This window comes from Lissotriton vulgaris, chromosome 6, assembly GCF_964263255.1.
Source record: "Lissotriton vulgaris chromosome 6, aLisVul1.2, whole genome shotgun sequence".
Lineage (NCBI taxonomy): Eukaryota > Metazoa > Chordata > Amphibia > Caudata > Salamandridae > Lissotriton > Lissotriton vulgaris.
The window spans coordinates 540,495,869-540,513,315 of NC_141694.1; the positions used below are offsets into that span (position 1 = coordinate 540,495,869).

The 17,447-nt window shown below is 46.1% G+C and overlaps 2 protein-coding genes across 2 annotated transcripts in view; both read left to right on the forward strand.

The window, feature by feature from the left end:
- LOC147707530 (uncharacterized) overlaps window positions 1–2,928 on the forward strand; it is a 106,563-nt gene extending 103,635 nt beyond the window's left edge. The window contains exon 4 of the mRNA XM_086925655.1: window positions 2,819–2,928. Within this exon, the coding sequence (XP_086781781.1) occupies window positions 2,819–2,928 (110 nt within the window). The remainder of the gene's footprint in view (window positions 1–2,818) is intronic.
- A 3,682-nt stretch (window positions 2,929–6,610) lies between these two features.
- Window positions 6,611–17,447, forward strand: part of LOC147707531 (dynein axonemal heavy chain 5-like) — a 1,425,553-nt gene continuing 1,414,716 nt past the window's right edge. The window contains exon 1 of the mRNA XM_086925656.1: window positions 6,611–6,777. Coding sequence (XP_086781782.1) covers window positions 6,611–6,777 — 167 coding nt within the window. The remainder of the gene's footprint in view (window positions 6,778–17,447) is intronic.

A 17,447-nucleotide genomic window follows, 5' to 3' on the forward strand; every position in this document is an offset into this window, starting at 1 on the left:
TCCCAGAGCTCGACGGCATGTTTGCATGCGGAGCATGTGTTCCGTAGGATGCATCGGAGGTGATTGTGGCCTTTCTTGGCGGGTGGTTCGGCGGCTCTGAGGCTGGTGTAGCTGCAATTCCGGCAGGTGAAGGGACACTGTGTGCGTTTCGGGGCGGCTTTGAAGCAGGTGTGGGTCCGTCCGGAGTTGAGAGCGTGGAGTGTGCAGGCATCCTAGCGGCGGTGGTCGTCGTGACGGGCGCGGGGAACAGGGGTTCTGGCATTGGGCGCGGTCCAGGCGCGAACGGGCGCAGACGGGCTTGCCTTAGGCGCATCTTAGGTGCACCAGCGGCGCGGCCGCACAGCGGCCGCCATATATGGGGAGGTGGGAGGGAGGAGCAGCTAGGAGGCGGGAGGCAGGGAAGGTGCAGCGAATGGGCGATCAGGGTGGCGGGACGCAGCGGCTGGAGTGGGAGCGGTGAGGGTCGACGAAGGGAGCAGAAGGCAGAAGGGCACCAAATTACAGGGGCAACAAGGGAACAGAAGGCAAAAACTGGCCCCGAATTACGGGGGCAACAAGGGAACAGAAGGCAAAAACGGGCAGAGAAACACAGGGGCAACGAAGGGAACAGAAGGCAAAAAATGGGCAGAGAAACACGGGGACAGCGAGGGGAACAGAAGGAAGAGAGGGCACAAACCAAATACAGGCACCGGGGGAAAACAGACAACAGCGTTCACAGACACCAAAATAACAATAAGGCAATACAATAAAGATACAGCTGATGATACAAACCTACGGCCGACCACTGGCCACCAGGGATGAGGCGAAGGTGGTAGCCTGCGGGTGGAGGAGGGCCTCGAACTTCCTCAGCAGCGGCAGCTGGGGCAAGGACACACAGGCGGTGGTGTGTGGAGGGGGAGCGACCTACTTAGCAGGGTCAAGGGTCGCTCTCGTCACTGCGCAGCGGCCGCCATATATGGGGAGGTGGGAGGGAGGAGCAACTTGGAGGTGGGAGGCAGGGCAGGGGCAGCGAATGGGCGGTCAGGGGAGCGGGCCGCAGCGGCTGGAGCAGGAGCAGTGACAAAGGGAGCAGAAGGTGGAAGGGCACCGAATTACGGGGGCAACAAGGGAACAGAAGCCAAAAACGGGCACAGAATTACGGGGGCAACAAGGGAACAGAAGGCAAAAACAGGCAGAGAAACACGGGGCAACGAAGGAAACAGAAGGCAAAAACGGGCAGAGAAACACAGGGACAGCGTGGGGAACAGAAGGAAGAGAGGGCATGGACCAAATACAGGCACCGGGGGAAAACAGACAATAGCAGTCACAGATACCAAAATAACAATAAGGCAATTCAATAAAGATACAGATGATGATACAAACCTAGGGCCTACCACTGGCCACCAGGGATGAGGCACAGGTGGTAGCCTGCGGGTGGAGGAGGGCCTCGAACTTCCTCAGCAGTGGCAGCTGGGGCAAGGACACACAGGCGGTGCTGTGCGGAGGGGAAGTGACCTATCAAGAACCCATGTTCTTGATGGGTCATGGTGCAGTTTGCAGTGACTACCAGCCCAAAGCTAACAGGGTCTTTGAAGTTCTGAATTCCTGACAGCTAGCTTGTGGGACTGCTAGGCTACAATTGTTGGGGCCTCAAATACCTAGTTTGTAAAGGCCGAAAACTAGAACAAGATAGCTGTCTGACCTCTCACTGTTAGAGCATGCCACAACATGCTTGCTGGCAAACAATCCTTTAAAATATGGGCCGTAGACAAATGTACCCCTTAATGAGGATGCATAAAAAAGTAAGTGATGTAGCCATCACTGCCAACAGTTTGCCCACTGTGCCAGATGGATCAAGGCCCAATTTATGCCATTTCACAGGGTTGAAGTCAGCCACTAGTAATAGGTATGTCTCGTTCCTCCGAGTCACGTGGCAGAAGAACAAAGAGGGTGTTCCCGATCCAGTGGTGTTTTTAAGACCAGTGATGCATGCCCTGATGACGGCATGCCTCATACCTGTATGTCAGTCAGTCAGTCAGTCAAAAAATAACTTTATTTGGTTTTCACAAACCATAAAGCATATAAAACACATTTCATTTAAAACTTTTTCAGTTCTTAAAATTCCACATACTTCCTTTGTGGCACCAAGCCTTCAGTCTTTGCCCTCGTTTATAAGTAAGCTTTCTACAGCTATCATAAATTTTACCCCCCTGCATATTAAAATGTTTGATGCGGCACCCAGCCAACTTGTCGCCGCCTGTCTGCAGGTGCGGATGTTTAAATCATTAAAAACAGTTCTCAGCAGCTTCCTTCTTTCTGATTTCACAGTTTCACAGACACACAGCAAGTGGCTCAGAGTTTCAGTGTGGAGCTGTGGGGGTGGAGCATCCAGGCTCGCTTCCTGCGAGAACTGGACGACTGGTAGGATGATCCCCTCACCCCCTTGTGTACAACCATGACCTACGCCTCTCGTCCGTTCGCCGAAACCAGGAAGTGAAGCACACAGCATCCTAGAATCCTCTGGCCAATCACAAAGCTTCCTTAACAGCGTTGTGATTGGTCTGAGCACCGGTGTTTGGAATTCAGACAGGGGTTGGCAGGCTGGGCATGTTCTCCATCAGGCTGTAGTGCAGCCTGGGTGGAGAACATGCACAGTGCGCATGATGCTTTGACCGGCCCGAGCCGGCTGGCCAAAGCGTCATGCGCAGTGTTGGTGCTGCTATCACTCCTCCTTTCCGAGCCCAGCCCATCCCAGCCCCTCCCCATCAACTGCAACTTGAATACAAAAAGCAAAATGATAATAACGTAAACTTATTATCCTTTTGTTTTTTGTATTCAGCTGCCACTGAAGCAGTTGGGCGACACTCCTCTGCCTTAGCGGAGGAGCCACCACTGATGACTGCTGCACCGCTGTGGCCCATGGAGCGACTAAAGGCGATCCTTTATTGACTCTAGGGATCACCATCTTATACTTCCCCTATGCCTTTTGGCATGCCCACCCGTCTTTCATGTTATACACCATATATACATTAAGCTGCTGGGAGGTGTGATTGCTAACCTGGGCATTCTCTTGCACACTAATGTCGCTGACACTCTGCTTCAGGCTCGGGCTGGGACAGAAAATAAGCAGAATAAAAGCAGCCCCCCCCCTAGAGAATCAGATAGCTAAAAAAGTGGCCCACATTTATAAATCGGGGCAGTTTTGAACTTGAAAAGGCACACTGTTAAGGGTTTTAATCAAGGTTTGAGGGACTGAATGTGGCAATATCAGTGACATGAACAATAGAAACTGTCCCAGCAGACCCTAAAACGGACCCACAAACCGCCGAAAACAGGTCCACACACTGACCAGTCTGACCAGGTCTTCTGCTTGATAGGCCCGTCCGACCTGGTACCTCTTTATCGTCAGGTGTTATCAATTAAAGGCAAAAAGGACCGAAAGCGCTGGTCAACCACCATTTTGTCAGTTTTAAAAAGGTCTACCGTGCAGTTCCTGCTTCTGACTAACAAAAATGCATCGTGAGTTCAGTGTTGTCGAAATTAGCTGGCAGTACTTGAAATGGCTTCCATTCTTACCTTCTTCGTCCATAACTTACTTCCTCTTGGAACAGCCTTTAATCTCCAATAAATAACTCAACAAAGTCAACACATTGTCAACCTCTCAGCCCTGTAAAGTAAGAGGTATTTCATGGCAATGAAGAAAGAGATGGAGCTTAACTGTGTTTTCGGTTCTGCTAATTCTCTTCTTGCATGTAGAAAGGATTCTCCTGTTGAGACTCTAGGTACAATGTTAAACTAACCTATATATTTAATGCACAACTGTGGCATTGGAGAGGGTTGGAGATGACCCCATGGTGAGAAGAAAGGGGGCTCCGTTTATTCCAATATACAGCTTTCTCATTCTAGAATATGTATTTAGTACAGTGTCATGTAGCTCAGTATCTGTTCCATCGGGCGTCACAGAGCTTTAGACAAGATGTTGTGGATACATGTCAAGAGAGACCAGTTTTTTCCTGAAATACTTTAAGTATAATAGAAGTTTCTACAACCATTGTGTATATATATATATACGTGACAGCACAACGTATATAGGGTTTGTTACTTTACAGGTTTACATTGTTAGTTTTTACAGTTCCGTATATATGTACATTCTGGATTTTAATCTATCCGAACTAACATGTCGTTAAGGCCATCTTACCTTGATAGAGTCATTCTCTCTTTTACAGCCTTTGTGGTGGCTAGGGCGTGCAGTTGGGGTATTTCCAGGTAAAATGAGTCCAAGTATCAGGTTGGAAGGATAACTAGAGGGGCTGGAGTATATGACCCAAGGCTCAACAAAATGTTTATCATCAGTTTACCAAAAGAAGTGGGAAAAGCCAAAAAAAAGTGTACCATTAATTTTTATTAGTTTATACATGAAGATTGGGAAGGATTTGGCTAATCTGAGATCAAGTAACAGAGGATTTAAGTTTGACTGTGCACTCTATATAGCCAGAAGACATAGTGAAGGTGAATAATCGAGGTAGATGCTTGATTAGTTAGTAAACTACGATGACGTCTTATTTATGACTAAATACACTTCCTAATTGCTCGGAAGTTGTCCTGCATATTTTCTTCTGGTATCACTGGATCATGAGTCGTTTGCCTTTACTTTTGGTGCAGGTGTAACGTTACTCCCTATTCAGACTTCGGAGGTGGGGGGCGGTGGGCGGAGGAGCCGGGGGAAGCTCTTGGATCAGCTACTTGCCACAGTCATTTGGGAGTACATAAACCATATATCTGAGGCAAATGTAGAATCGGTGGACATTAGGGTTTGAAGTGGAAAGCAATTTAGGATACTATGCATAGCAACAAAGCTGTGTGGGGCAATTCTGTAGTAAAGGAATTGACTTATATTCATAATAGGGTCAAAAAATGGAAAGACAGTTAAATGCCACTGAATGGGATATAGAGGAGTGTGGTGCCCATCCATGATCCAGATGAAGGAATATGCCAGATTGAGTAATTGCAACTGTGAGTTCCTGGTGATTGTGGGCAAGTTGAATGGGACAACACTATGTAACTGAACAGAGTGCCTTAGGGGCAGTGTGTGTGAATTACTTCAGGGGTCAGATGCTCGCAAGTACATCTAAGTGAGGAACAGACCAAGACTTCTGGATGAAATTCGAATCCCCTCTTTATCACGGTTTAATGATAATTAGAGGTGTTTCAGCATATTTTTGGCAGAGGAAGAAATTAAATGAACGATTTTGATGATGGGTATAGCTGAATTCTCGAGGGGTGACTGCCTTTTTTGCGGGATGCGGAGGATATTTTCGCTCTAAAACTTGTGCATCAAAGCAGCAGTTGTGATGCTGCCCACACTAGGTAAAGAGGGTAGGAATTTGGCACATAAAAGCATTTAATTTATTGAACGTGAATATAAAATATTGTGCAATACCCTCCAAGTGAGGTTATCTACTTTGGTTTCTAAACTAATTAATTAACATCAATCATGTTTCATACCTGGCGGGCACAAACAGTTGTACCTGAGACTCACTTCCGTCCTAATCATAGAGAAACTGATGCACCCAGAAAAGGGGTTGGGCTGGACACGCAGAAGGTATTTCATACCCTTGACGAGCAATGTTAGTATTAGAGATTATGGCTTGGGCAGCAATTTTTAGAAGTCACATATGTTTGTACTAGCCCTCTGACACAAATTGCCTTCCTCCTGGTCCTTTTTAATTTATTTGGATAAAGACGTCTACTTGTGGATTTCTTTCCATATGGGAAACGTGAGGTTATTGAAAATGATAATCCTTGGGTTATTACAAAATGTTCAATGTAAGGACCTGGTCATGCCCATAGGTGACACTGTGTTACACCCGTAGATTATTGCTGAATTTGTTATGTCCCTGAAAATTGTCAAAAGTGGTGCTTTCTAAGCCATAGTTACCATATGGCAAGGTCATATAGTGGCTTCAATGTTTGAGGCCCATAGCTCTGCAGTGCTTCAGCATGTCATACCTTGGTTTCATGAAGGTCGTTTAGACCATCATGTATTCTAAGATGTTTAAATTTTAAAGCCACAATTGGAATTGATTAAACAGTTCATGGATCAAAGTGATTCCGAATTCTGAAAATGGAAAGTGTCAAAAGAAGATCGCTACAGTTTAGTCACACTTTGCAACTGATGTGGTGCAGGTTAATGAACATATCTGGGCAGAGTGTAATGTGTTTATGGGGATCAAATACACCTGAGTGTTTTTGGCAGCCAAACATGAGGTACAGAATTCAGGATAATAATAATGTAGCTGGCCCTTTAGTCAGTTCTGTGATTGTTATTAATCTATAAATTATGTCTTCCAGTGCAGTAGTAATGGTGAGCAAAAAAACTTGGAGCCCGATAATTCTTTGTAAAAATGTTGTGTATGTTCTTCCCTTGTCAATGTCTGCAAAGCTAAGCTTAATTTCATTTTATATGTATATCTATTTCGTGATGAAGCATTTGTACCAGAAATTCTGCACATAGTGTGTATTAAGCTATAGGCGGGGACTGGCTAATTGAGTGCTGGTGTGCTGATAAAGCATCTCTTGAATTGAAAAAGTAGAAAGTGTGGAATCAGTGCACCTGTTAACCACCTTCCCCATGTCTCTGCTTCAGATATTAAAAAGGCCTACACACATAATCAGCCCAGACTTCCTTCAACAAAGATCTGCCATCCTGGACTCGGATATTGTCAATGAGCACGAGGCGTTGGTTTTAGACTGGATCAAGACCATTGACCAAATTTTGATGGAAGCGGTGGATGAAAGGTAGGTCGAGAGAATTGTCAAGACACATCTATATGAACTGGAATAATCATGACTTTGGTTATCTGTGGTTTCATTTGTGGCACACTCTCAAAATTAAAACAAGCGCGTGTGTTTTGATGCCGTGGTCTGCTAAAATAATACCTTGCCCCAACTAGAACAGTGCCAAATATACATTTGCTCCTTAAACTGTGCATGAGCAGAGCCATCACAATCTTCAAAGTAATGGTCGAACAATTCGAGTGTCATTGTCTACCTGGTTGTATAGTTTTAATGAAAGCTTTATTAACAGTTGCTTAGTGAACGTTTACATGAACATCCTGTTATTAGCCATTATTTGAAAGCCAATTACTTTACCTCTTTTCAGGGTAACAAGCTGCTATTATGATTGCCTGTACCAGTGGCAGCTGGTTATCTTTGAATATGGTGAGAGTAATACTGGCCACACACCACATTTTTTCAAAAATTGCCTTTGTGACAATGCCAGCATTTTGTCACGGTTACCCCCCTTATGCCTAGAATTACACACAGTATGCCAGTACTAGAAGTTTGGCATAGACACTGCCCATATATCATGGGTGACCCATATAAAAAAAATAATTTCAATATGTCAGAGCCAGCATTTTATTATAGTTTGCTTTCCCCTATCTTAACCCCAGCCTAAATACGCCATGGTTGCCCTCTCTGAGTTCAAGAAATACCTCCTGTATGCAAACAGCAGAATTTTATCGTAGATGTGCCTGTATGCCAAGTATTACTTCCAGTATGTCGGGGCCTGCATTTTGCCATGGTTACCTTTTCTTTTGCCACAATTTACCTCTAACATGCCAGAAACATAATGCTAACTTGAGTGCCCTCATAAGGCAAGACCTATCTTGAGTACGCCCTGGCCAGCGTCTCACAAGCATAAAACACGCTAACACTGGCAATCTGACTCACACTAACTCTCTCTTTCAATCAGTGACGTAACAAAGGCCCCTGCTGTGCGGAGGGCTTGCCGAGCTCCAGGGGACCCCCTCAGCACAGTACCCTGGCCCTAAAGCTCCTGAGTGAGTTCGGAGTCAGGCCCCCTCTATGTACTTTGTAGGGGGGCCCCTCAAGTTTTGTTAGGCCACTGCTTTCAATCTCTCCACTTCACTCACTCTAATTCATTCACACTCTAACTTACTCATTTGCATCTGTGCTCTCCCCCTCTTACTGCCACTCACACGCAAAAGCAGTCGCACTCTAATACTTATTGAGTCTCATTCTTATTCCCAGACTAACTTGCACGCACTCTCTCTTTCACAATCCCGGACACTCTCACAGCTGCTGATGTACAAGGGGCTGTGTTTTGATCTCCTGGTGTACAAACACTGATTTAATATATAGGATCCAGTAAGTCTCTGAGGACTAGATGCCCTGGTGTAGCTGTTCCTGCTACACCCATGACATACTCCCACTTCCTCTTACAGTCTCCTTCTCACTCACTCTAACTGACTCCTACCCCTTCATTCATATCCTTTTATTTCAGTATTTATTTAAAAAGTTTTCTATAGCGCTGGCTAGACCCCGAGGTATCAGAGTGCTTTACATGAGTATCAGACCATAATTGCAGGTTACATCGTTACAAAGGTTACACAGTTATTAGAGCCTGGCAACATAGTTACAAGTAAGGCCAAGACAAACAAAAAGCAACATACACGTAAGGGAAAAAGCAGGCAAGGGGAGGGATTCCAGTGAGGGGGGTAAGAGCAGGGGAAGTAGACAGAGAATGGAGGAGGGTGACGGGAACACAAACCGGTAGACGAGTCAAAGCTGCGTCCAAAGTCCAGAAAGCTGTGATCTCAGGGGAAGTGGCATAATTTCCCCATCTCTGTTGCAAGAGGCTCCCTGAGCGAAGTGGACTCTCTCAGAGGGGTCTCTGAGACTCCAAGGCCTACATACTTGATCCTTCCCCAAAAAGGGGAGAGGGAGTGCTTTGGCAAGGGGTGCCATAACATACCTTAATTGTGAGGGGCTCCCTTGGTGCTGTGGACTCTCTCAGCAGGTATGCTGAGGCTCCAGCGTATATATATTGGACCTTTCCCCAACAAGGGGAGAAGGAGTGCTTAGTTAAAGGGCACAAAAGGACATGGGGCTAGGCGGTGTAGCGGGCAAGGGGAAAGATTCAGGTGAGAGGGGATAGGAGCAAAGGAAGTAGACAAAGAACGAAAGAGTGCTGAATGGGAACAGATAGATAGATAGATAGGCGACAAGGAAAAAGCAGAGTTACAGAAATACAATGGGGGGGGGGGGTGGGTAAAACAGGGAGACAGGGAGAAAAACTGTGCAAAAAATCCGGTTGGGTAGGTGACAGTCAGGGGATGAACCAAGGCCGATCTCCTCAATAGCTGAACAGAGCAGCTCCACCGGGCGTCGGACATAGTGCTCGCTCGGACTATGCTGTCAGGGTGGCGATCAGGAGTATACTCAGAAATTGTCATTGTGCTTTGATTAGGTGGTGGTCACTTCCACCCCTCGTTAACCTCTGCTCTATTGCTGCCTCTTTGCTATGTTTACTCTGCCCCAGGGTCCCAACAGGCGCCCCCGTCCCAGGCACATTCTCTATCTAGTGACGGGAGCAGCGAAGAATTGCAAGACCTTATTTTTTGTGGCTCTTTAGGGTGGCATAAGGTGAGCGCCGTCCGGTCACCACTGGCTGCCCTTCATTCTTCGTGTATCGAAGGCGCTTTCTTCCTGTAGGTACATGACAGCTTGCGAGTAGATTCTGCAAGGCATGGTGCGTTCTCCCTAGGCTACTGTAGGCTACTGTTTGGGCTACTAAGTCATTGGTTTGAGCTGCAATGCTGAGGTGCTGCTCCTGATACACCACAGCTCTTTCGTAGGTACCCAGAGACTCAAAGGTTAGTCCATGGTTTCTGTAGGCTCTGCCTTGACATGTAGGGCTGTTGGTATCCTCAGCTATCTGACGGTCAAGCTGATGGTACTGGAGTGCAGTGTCATGCTCTCCCATCTGCTGATACACTCCTCCCAGGCCACACGCGGCATCGCTCTCAAGGAGCTGGTCCTTCATTTCCCTTGCAATGTTCAGCTGATGCTCAAGACAAGAAAAGGCTTGTTCAAAGTTCCCCAACAAGCTGTGTAGGTTTCCCAGCTCTCCGAAAGCCTGGGCTTTGGCGGATGCCTCTCCCAATTCAAGGGCCACTACGAGTTGCTTCTCAAAACACACAAGGGATTGCTACAAATTCCCCATTGCCAATGAATTCCGCAGCGTAGTCCTAACAAAGTGAGAAGAAACTGAGCTGTGTTTGGAGTTGTGGACCACCAGGTGTAGTGTTAGGACACCTGATCCGCCAGGTTTCGGGCACCATGTTGGGGTCAGGCGTCTGTCCCTTCAGCTCACCAAGTGTGTTGCTGGATTAGGTCCGATTTTGGGAGCACCCCACTTATTCGTCCAGCGCTCCTGCTCTCCTATGGGGGAGATGAGAACTGAGGCAACAGAGCTGTATTGCACTTGGGCCCTCCCCCCCGTGCACCGCTCAAGCTCCCAGGGATGCCTGGCTGCCGCCTCCATTTTGGGGTCAGGCGACGATCCCGGGGGATACCTAGGGCACTATTGAAGTTACCTCTGAGGTCACCAGTAAGTAAGTAAGTAATACTTTATTTGATTTGTGAAAATCATAAAAGGGTGGAACTTACCACCATGGGATAAAACTTTACATCGTTGAAACAGCATAAAAACAACATAAATCACATAAAAAGATAATGCATTAAAGTAACGCAAAGCATTAGCAAATTGCTCGAATGTGCAGTTACTGTGTAAAGTTGAGAAACACAGATGGAACTGGGCACGGGGATAACTGTCTCATTGCAGCTGCCAGTCAGCAAATGGATATTCTAAACGGGGGTACAGTGCTTGGGGGTTAAGTGTAACTTGATGGAAGTAACACGTTGTTAACTCAGAATGAAGTTTTTCTTTTCTTTTTTTTTTTACGCCGGAAGTGGAATGAAGGGTATCCATTAAGAGGTTGAGGGAGAGTCTGGGCCCAGCCTTGGGGGGGCCAATTGGCACGGGTCGTCTTTAATTGTTTCCTTGTTTTCCAGCTCTTGGGCAGCGTGGGCCAAGAATTTTATAGTTTTGCAGGAAAGTTGTATCCAAGACCCGCTAAGGCATTTTATTACAGCCACCCTGCAGGTTCTTACTTGTGCTTCTCTTAGGAGTGGTAACAAGAGCGTCTTCCTTAGATTTTGAAGTGCCGGGCATATGCATAATAAATGCAATAATGACTCTACGCCCTTGCCACAAAGGCGACAGTTTGAAGTTGGCCAGGTACGCAGCCATTTGGGGGTGAGGTCTTTGCTCGAGAACCAACCCAGCCTCAGAAGACTTAATTTCCTCTTGTAGTGATCCCTAAAACAATCTTGCAAGTATGGCTGATGTTTCAGATGGTTATATGTTGGTAACACAATCCAGGCGTGGCTTTTGCCAGCCACTGCGCCTTTGTCCATTATCAGCGATGCTTGTTTGATAGCTTTGTTAGTGATCTGTTCAAAAATGTTATAAGACACGGGTGAAAGCCAGGCTTCTTCCAGCTTTAAAGACTGAAGCGCTTGCCTAAGGGACTTATATGTTGAATTCGAGAACCCAGCCTGTTTTTCGAACTCTAGCCAACAGAGGTGGGCAAGTGAGTTGTCTTCGGCGTCCCTCATACGCCAGTAATATTTGGCCAATGCTCCTTGTCTTGCCGGAGTCTGGTTTGTTAATCCATATTCCAGACGTATTTGGGCCTGTGAAATGTGTCGCGGGATCGAAAAAAGGTGTTTAAACAGTTTGGATTGAGCAAGATTCAGCGCTGTAGAGTCCCTAGATGCCATCAATTCCGAGTCATATGTGAGCGATGGCAAGAATTTAGCAGCTACGATCTTTAACATGTGGCCGGTTGAACTTCCACTTAAATGTTTTTGTATGGTTTTAAAAGCGAAATGCAGTTGTTTGGCTTATGATTTCCCCTGTTCTAAATGATGTTTGTACTTTAGTTGGTAATCAAGTATGATGCCCAAGTATTTGTATTTGTCAACCTGTGTTAATATAGAAGAATTTAACCTCCAGACATATTTAAGTTGTTTCTTTCGGGAACTGGAGAAGCATAGGATGTTTGATTTTTTGAGGTTTATTGTTAGTTGTGCTTTGGAGATGTATAACGCGAGTTTGGAAATCAAGCGTTGTAAGCCAAGCGGCGTTTGTGAGAGGAGCACAATGTCATCTGCGTATTGTAGACTCACAATAGGTGTTTGTCCCAATTTCGGTGGGTCCCCCTGAATTGTGCGTAGGTCACTTTCTAGGTCTGCGGTGTAGATGTTGAAAAGGCTGGGAGCCAACACGCAGCCTTGCTTTAGTCCGTTAGAAGTTTGATATTTCTTTGTTAGGCATCGTCCATCTCCTTTTTTTATTTGTACCCAGGTGTGTGAGTATAGTTCTATGATTGCTCTCAATAGCTTTGGTGGCGCACCCCAGGCTTTCATTTTGGCCCAAAGTTTTGATCTAGGCACTTTATCGAAGGCCGCTTTTAGGTCCAAAAAACAAGTGTATAGCGTGGAGGAGTTATTGATAGCCTTTTTAGCGAGAAGGGTTAGCGCGGATACATTTGTTAGAGTACCCATTCCGGCTCTAAAGCCTGTTTGTGTCAGTGGGATTAGCCCTTTGCTGTTGACCCAAGACTCCAGTTCTACCAATAGGTTTGATGCGTAGATCTTGGCCTCCACGTCTATTAGTGCTATTAGCCTATAATTGTTGGGATCTGATCGGGACCCTGATTTGAATATGGGGTGTAGAATGCTGCCCCTCCATGAATCAGGAATATTCCCGGTCCTTAAGCTGTGACAGAACAAAGGGGATAGTTGAATTGCCCAAAACATTGGGTCTTGCCTGAATAGGGCGTTGGGAAGGCCGTTTGGTCCGGGGGCCCCGTCTGGTCTCAAATGTTTTATGGTCTTTGAAACCTGCGTTGGTGTAATCTGATCAATTTCTCCAGTTAAGTCCTGTGGCGGTTGACTGCAGGTGTCTTTAGATTGAGAAGACTTTGCTTCTACCATTGGTCTCAGGCTTGGTGTTGGGCAGGGCTCGCCGGCGGTTGCGAATGTGTTGTCTGTAGATGTATCATACGTGAAGTTGTAAAGTAAATTAATGTGAGTGCCCCAAAGCTGATCGGTCAACTCCGAATTGAACTGTCGGTGTTTGCCGTTGAGCATAAAATTTATTTTTGCCCAGAAATCTTTGGAATTTCGTAGTTTACTAGCATGGAGTATAATGCATTGTAGTTTTTCCTTATGCTCTTGCTTGGCCAATTTGGTCTCACGTTTTAGCTCTTTTTTTAAGAATTCAATTTTTTTCAGAGTTTGTTGTGATAGTTGGGGGTCCTTTTTACGTTGAGCCCTGAGATATGAGTTTAGTTGCTTTTTTAATAAGTGCAGTTTTGGAGTTTACCATTTCCCTCCTCCGTTTCTTGTTGTTTTGTGTCCTCTGTGGTTGGTTTGGTATTTTTTATTTATGTTCACTACGAAGGACTCCCAGGTCTTTACTATATCTTTGGATAAGGCTGGCGGTGAGAGCAATAAGTGGCATGTCTCCATTAAGTTGGGAATGTTGTCTTCTTTCCAATTTAATCTTTGCAGGTTAAAAAGTTGAGTGTTCAACGTTAAAGGCTGCGCTTGCTCGGATTTATTTAATAGGATTGATACTGTGAAAGTCTGAGGGTAATGGTCGCTTTCACCCCGTTCCACAATGTGGAAGTCTTTGATATGGGGGAATAGGTCGGGGTCGGCCAAGGTATAGTCTATTGTTGATCCTGAGTTCCTAGTGACCCTCGTTAAAGCGGCTGGTCTGTCAAGGTGACCCCTTCCGTTTAGTGTGTACAAGTGGAGATCTTCCAGTTCTGCAGCACATTTCCTCCCCATTGCGCTTTGTCTACTTTGGTTACCGTGTCGAGATTCAATGTGGGTAGGAAGAGTACCCTCCTGGCCTTGCATTAAGTTCATGTTGAAATCTCCTGTGATTAGCATGTTATCACTTGGGTAGGTGGATTTCAATGTGTTAATTGCGGAGGTTAATTGTTTTATCCTCTTCCCTTTATGTTTTCCGCCGGGATGTATGTATAGATTTACGATCAGTAGGCCGATGATGGGCGAAATTTCAATTTTGATGCATTGCATCCATGTGGAGTCCAATTCGATGGGGCTGGCTGACCAGAGGATGTCGGTAGATATGAATGTTGAGAGGCCTCCCTTAGCCCTACCTGGACGTGCCTCCTTGTGAGCCGGGGTAAAAAATTCTTTGTATCCCACAAGAGGCGAATTTTTCGTCTGACATGTTTCTTGAAACAAAAGTATTTTGTATTGGGTGATGAACTCTATAAAGTCGTCTTCCTCCAACTTTGTATTTAGGCCATTGACATTCCACGAACAGATCTTACAGTCCTGCTCTTTTCCTACAGTTGTTAATCTTCCGTTGGTTCATTCTACCTTCCTTTTAGTTGGTACCCGGGGAGCTTGTTGGTGACTATCAAGTGTGTCTGCCTCCAGGTGGGCGAGTGTAATAGTAATTTGCCTGAATGGATAATCTTCTTTTTCGATGTTGCTTTTTTGATCCGGGCCTTTGGCACCTTTTAGAAGGCTTCGTTTTGGGCTTTGTTTCTGCAACGGGCTGGGATATCGTACAGGCTCGACCTTTTTTAGCTCAATGCCCCATAACGCGAATTCTTCCCTGTGTGTCAGGATTAATTCTGTGAAGATATGTTCGGTCCACGTTGTAATCGTGGAGTCGGGGCCTGTTTGGTAAGGGTTTGGTTTGAACTCAATTGACACCAAGTCACTGGTTTTTAAGTGTCTCAAGCCTGGTAGTTCTTCTAGAAGTTTTAAAATGGACCCTCTGTTCAGGATGTCATGAGACCCTCTTGAGCTATATAGCGGGATTAGCTCGAGTTTGTTGCTTGGGGTGTGCCACTTTTGGTTTTTCAGTCGTCTTCTCTCTTCAGTGTTTGAGAGAACTGTTCCTACTTGGTCTGCTTCTGGATCGGGTATGACCGAGTTAGATGTGTGTACGATGCTTGTTTCCACGTGACCATTGGGAACTGTAACTGATGGTGCTTGTGAGTCTCCACTCAACGGTTCCCTTATCTTTTTTACCTTAATCTTTAAGGGTTTATCTGCATCTGCTTGTCTATTGTTTGGTGGTGCTTGCATGGAAAAAGGGCTAGAATTAGGTTGAAGTTGTAGTTCAGTATCTGTGTTGTTTGTTGGCTCTAAGCTTAGTAATTTGCGTTCAACTTTCCCTCCTGGGAAATTAAATATGCTGTACACTTTCCTTGCAATCTGGGTTGAACTGGTGCATTCTGTTGGGCCATTCGAGGTAATGGCTGCCTTAGTTGGAGAGTTAACTTTTGGAATTGGCCCACGAGCTAACGTTGTTGTGGTTTGGGGTGGGACGTCCTCTATCTGCTCTTTCTTTTCTTTATCGTTGGAGTCGGTGTTGGTTTCTTGAGGCTGAGTTATTAGCACCCTTCGAGTGTGTGATTTGGTTTTTCTTGCTTTTCTCAGGCGCTTCCTTTCTCTCTTAGTAAGTACGGGTACCTGTTCAATGTGTTTGCTGCTGATAGGATCGTTTGATAATGATGCCTGAGTTTGCAGGGCTTCCTCTCGGATGTCAACTGGGGTTTGTTCGTCCGCGATCGCTGACGTAGTGGTGTCGTTTGGAGAGGTAGAGTGCGTTTTTATTTGCGTTTCGGGGCTCACTTCGCCACTACAGACGTCGGTTGACCTGCCAAATCCCTCATTGGCTTCTTGATGGTCGTTTACTTGGCTGGTAGTTGTCTTCTTTGTCTCCGTTGATGATTCCGTGACGGCTCCCAGTATTTGTGTCATCAAACTGGGGACTGTGGCCAGTTTGTCTATTATTTGGGAGCAGTGACAGGTGTAAAAGGTGGTGTCCTTGTTAAGTTGCACCTTCGTTATCATACTATTTAGGTCCTGTAAATTTGATTCTATCCCCTGGACATGGGAGGCCAGCATATTCAGCAGGTCGACTTGCGTATCTAGTTTGTCTGCGTGGTATGACATTGCTACGCCTATGGTTTCCATTGATTTTAATAGTTGTGGCCATATGGTGGCCATTAGAATGCTGTCCGATGTTTCGCCCTGGGTTTGACTAAGTATAGCTGGAGAGTCGAGGTGCTCGAAGAGATCTGTTTGGGTATGGTGCTCACGCCAGTGATCGCTCCTTTGCGATGACCTTTTTAAAATATTCTCTTCCTTGCCAGGACTTTCTTCCTTGCCAGGGCATAGAACTTTAGAGACTGAGAACTGGCATGTGCTTAATTTGAGAACTACTGTGTCGTTTGCAGTTGCATTTACTTCTTGTAACTTCGGAATTTTACTTTGTTCGATTTCTTCAGTTACTGGTCCTGCAAAGAGAAAGCTATAGTTTTCATCCATTTTGTCTAGTTCCGGTGTGGATTGACCACTCGTTAGACTAGGGAAATGCACCAGTGACGATGGACTCGGTTTTTGAGTGCAATTTTGATTATGCGGAGAGCCTTCCTCTGTTGTTTTAGAGATCTTTTTCTGGACCAGCCATGGGCTTTGCTCCAAAAAGACCGAGTCGTTCTGAGGTCACCAGAGCCTATCACCATCCATAATTCGTCATTGGGGACACAGGGTCGTTAGAAATGCCCTCGCTCACCGTCTGTTTTCCCGCAGTGACTGACAGAAACGGCGGTCATCTCGTGTAGTCAGCGATGCGCCCTCCCATCAAGCAGCGCATCGACCGAAAGCAAGTCGGTGTTTTCCAGAAGGTGGACTGAGGGATACGGTGCAGACTACTGGTGGAAGAAACGGAGGTCAGTTGCAACGCAGTGAAATTCTCTCAGCGCCTGGAGCGTTCTTAGAGCTCCCTGGACTCCATCTTCCCGATTTCATGGGCAGGGGCTTTGAGTGAATATTACTCATTGGAGCGGAGCTTGATAGGGGTGATAATGCTCTTCAGGTGGTCCACCTGTATTCCAGTTGCGGAGTCGTTGTTTGGGTGGTATAGCAGTTCGCGGAATGCCACTCCAGAGGTTGTATAAAAGGTTCACCACGGAGCCTCAGCTCTGAGCAGCCATTTTGGGGATAGGCTCCTCCCCCCTCCTTCCACTCACATTCACATATTCATACTCTCTCTCACTGATTCTTACTTACTTTCACTGTCATTGACACTCAGACACACTAACACACTGTCACTCAAACTCATTCATCCGTGGCAGCAGCATGGCAGGAATCCAGACGTGGACAACGGAACCAGAAGTGCACTGTCCCCAATAAAGAGCAGGACTCAGCAGTAGGGCTAGGATTAAAACGAGGAAACCCCATTTCAACCCCTAACCTAGCTTCTTGATGGGGCTGGAAGCTCAGGCCTTTTCAGAAGCAGGGACAGAGCCTTCGATCCTGTCCCTCCTGCTCTGTATGGCTCCTTATTGACCTCAGGGGTGCATTAAAACGTGCCCTGACAGCTCCATTTTAGCAGATATACTGTGCTACCTGATGCACGCGCCATATGACTTCTAAATAAAATGGATTGTGCCTGTGTGAGGGGACCATAGTTGAATTACACCTCTCAGACATGTGCAATCCAGACATCTAGCCACAGTGTGGTGTTTTTT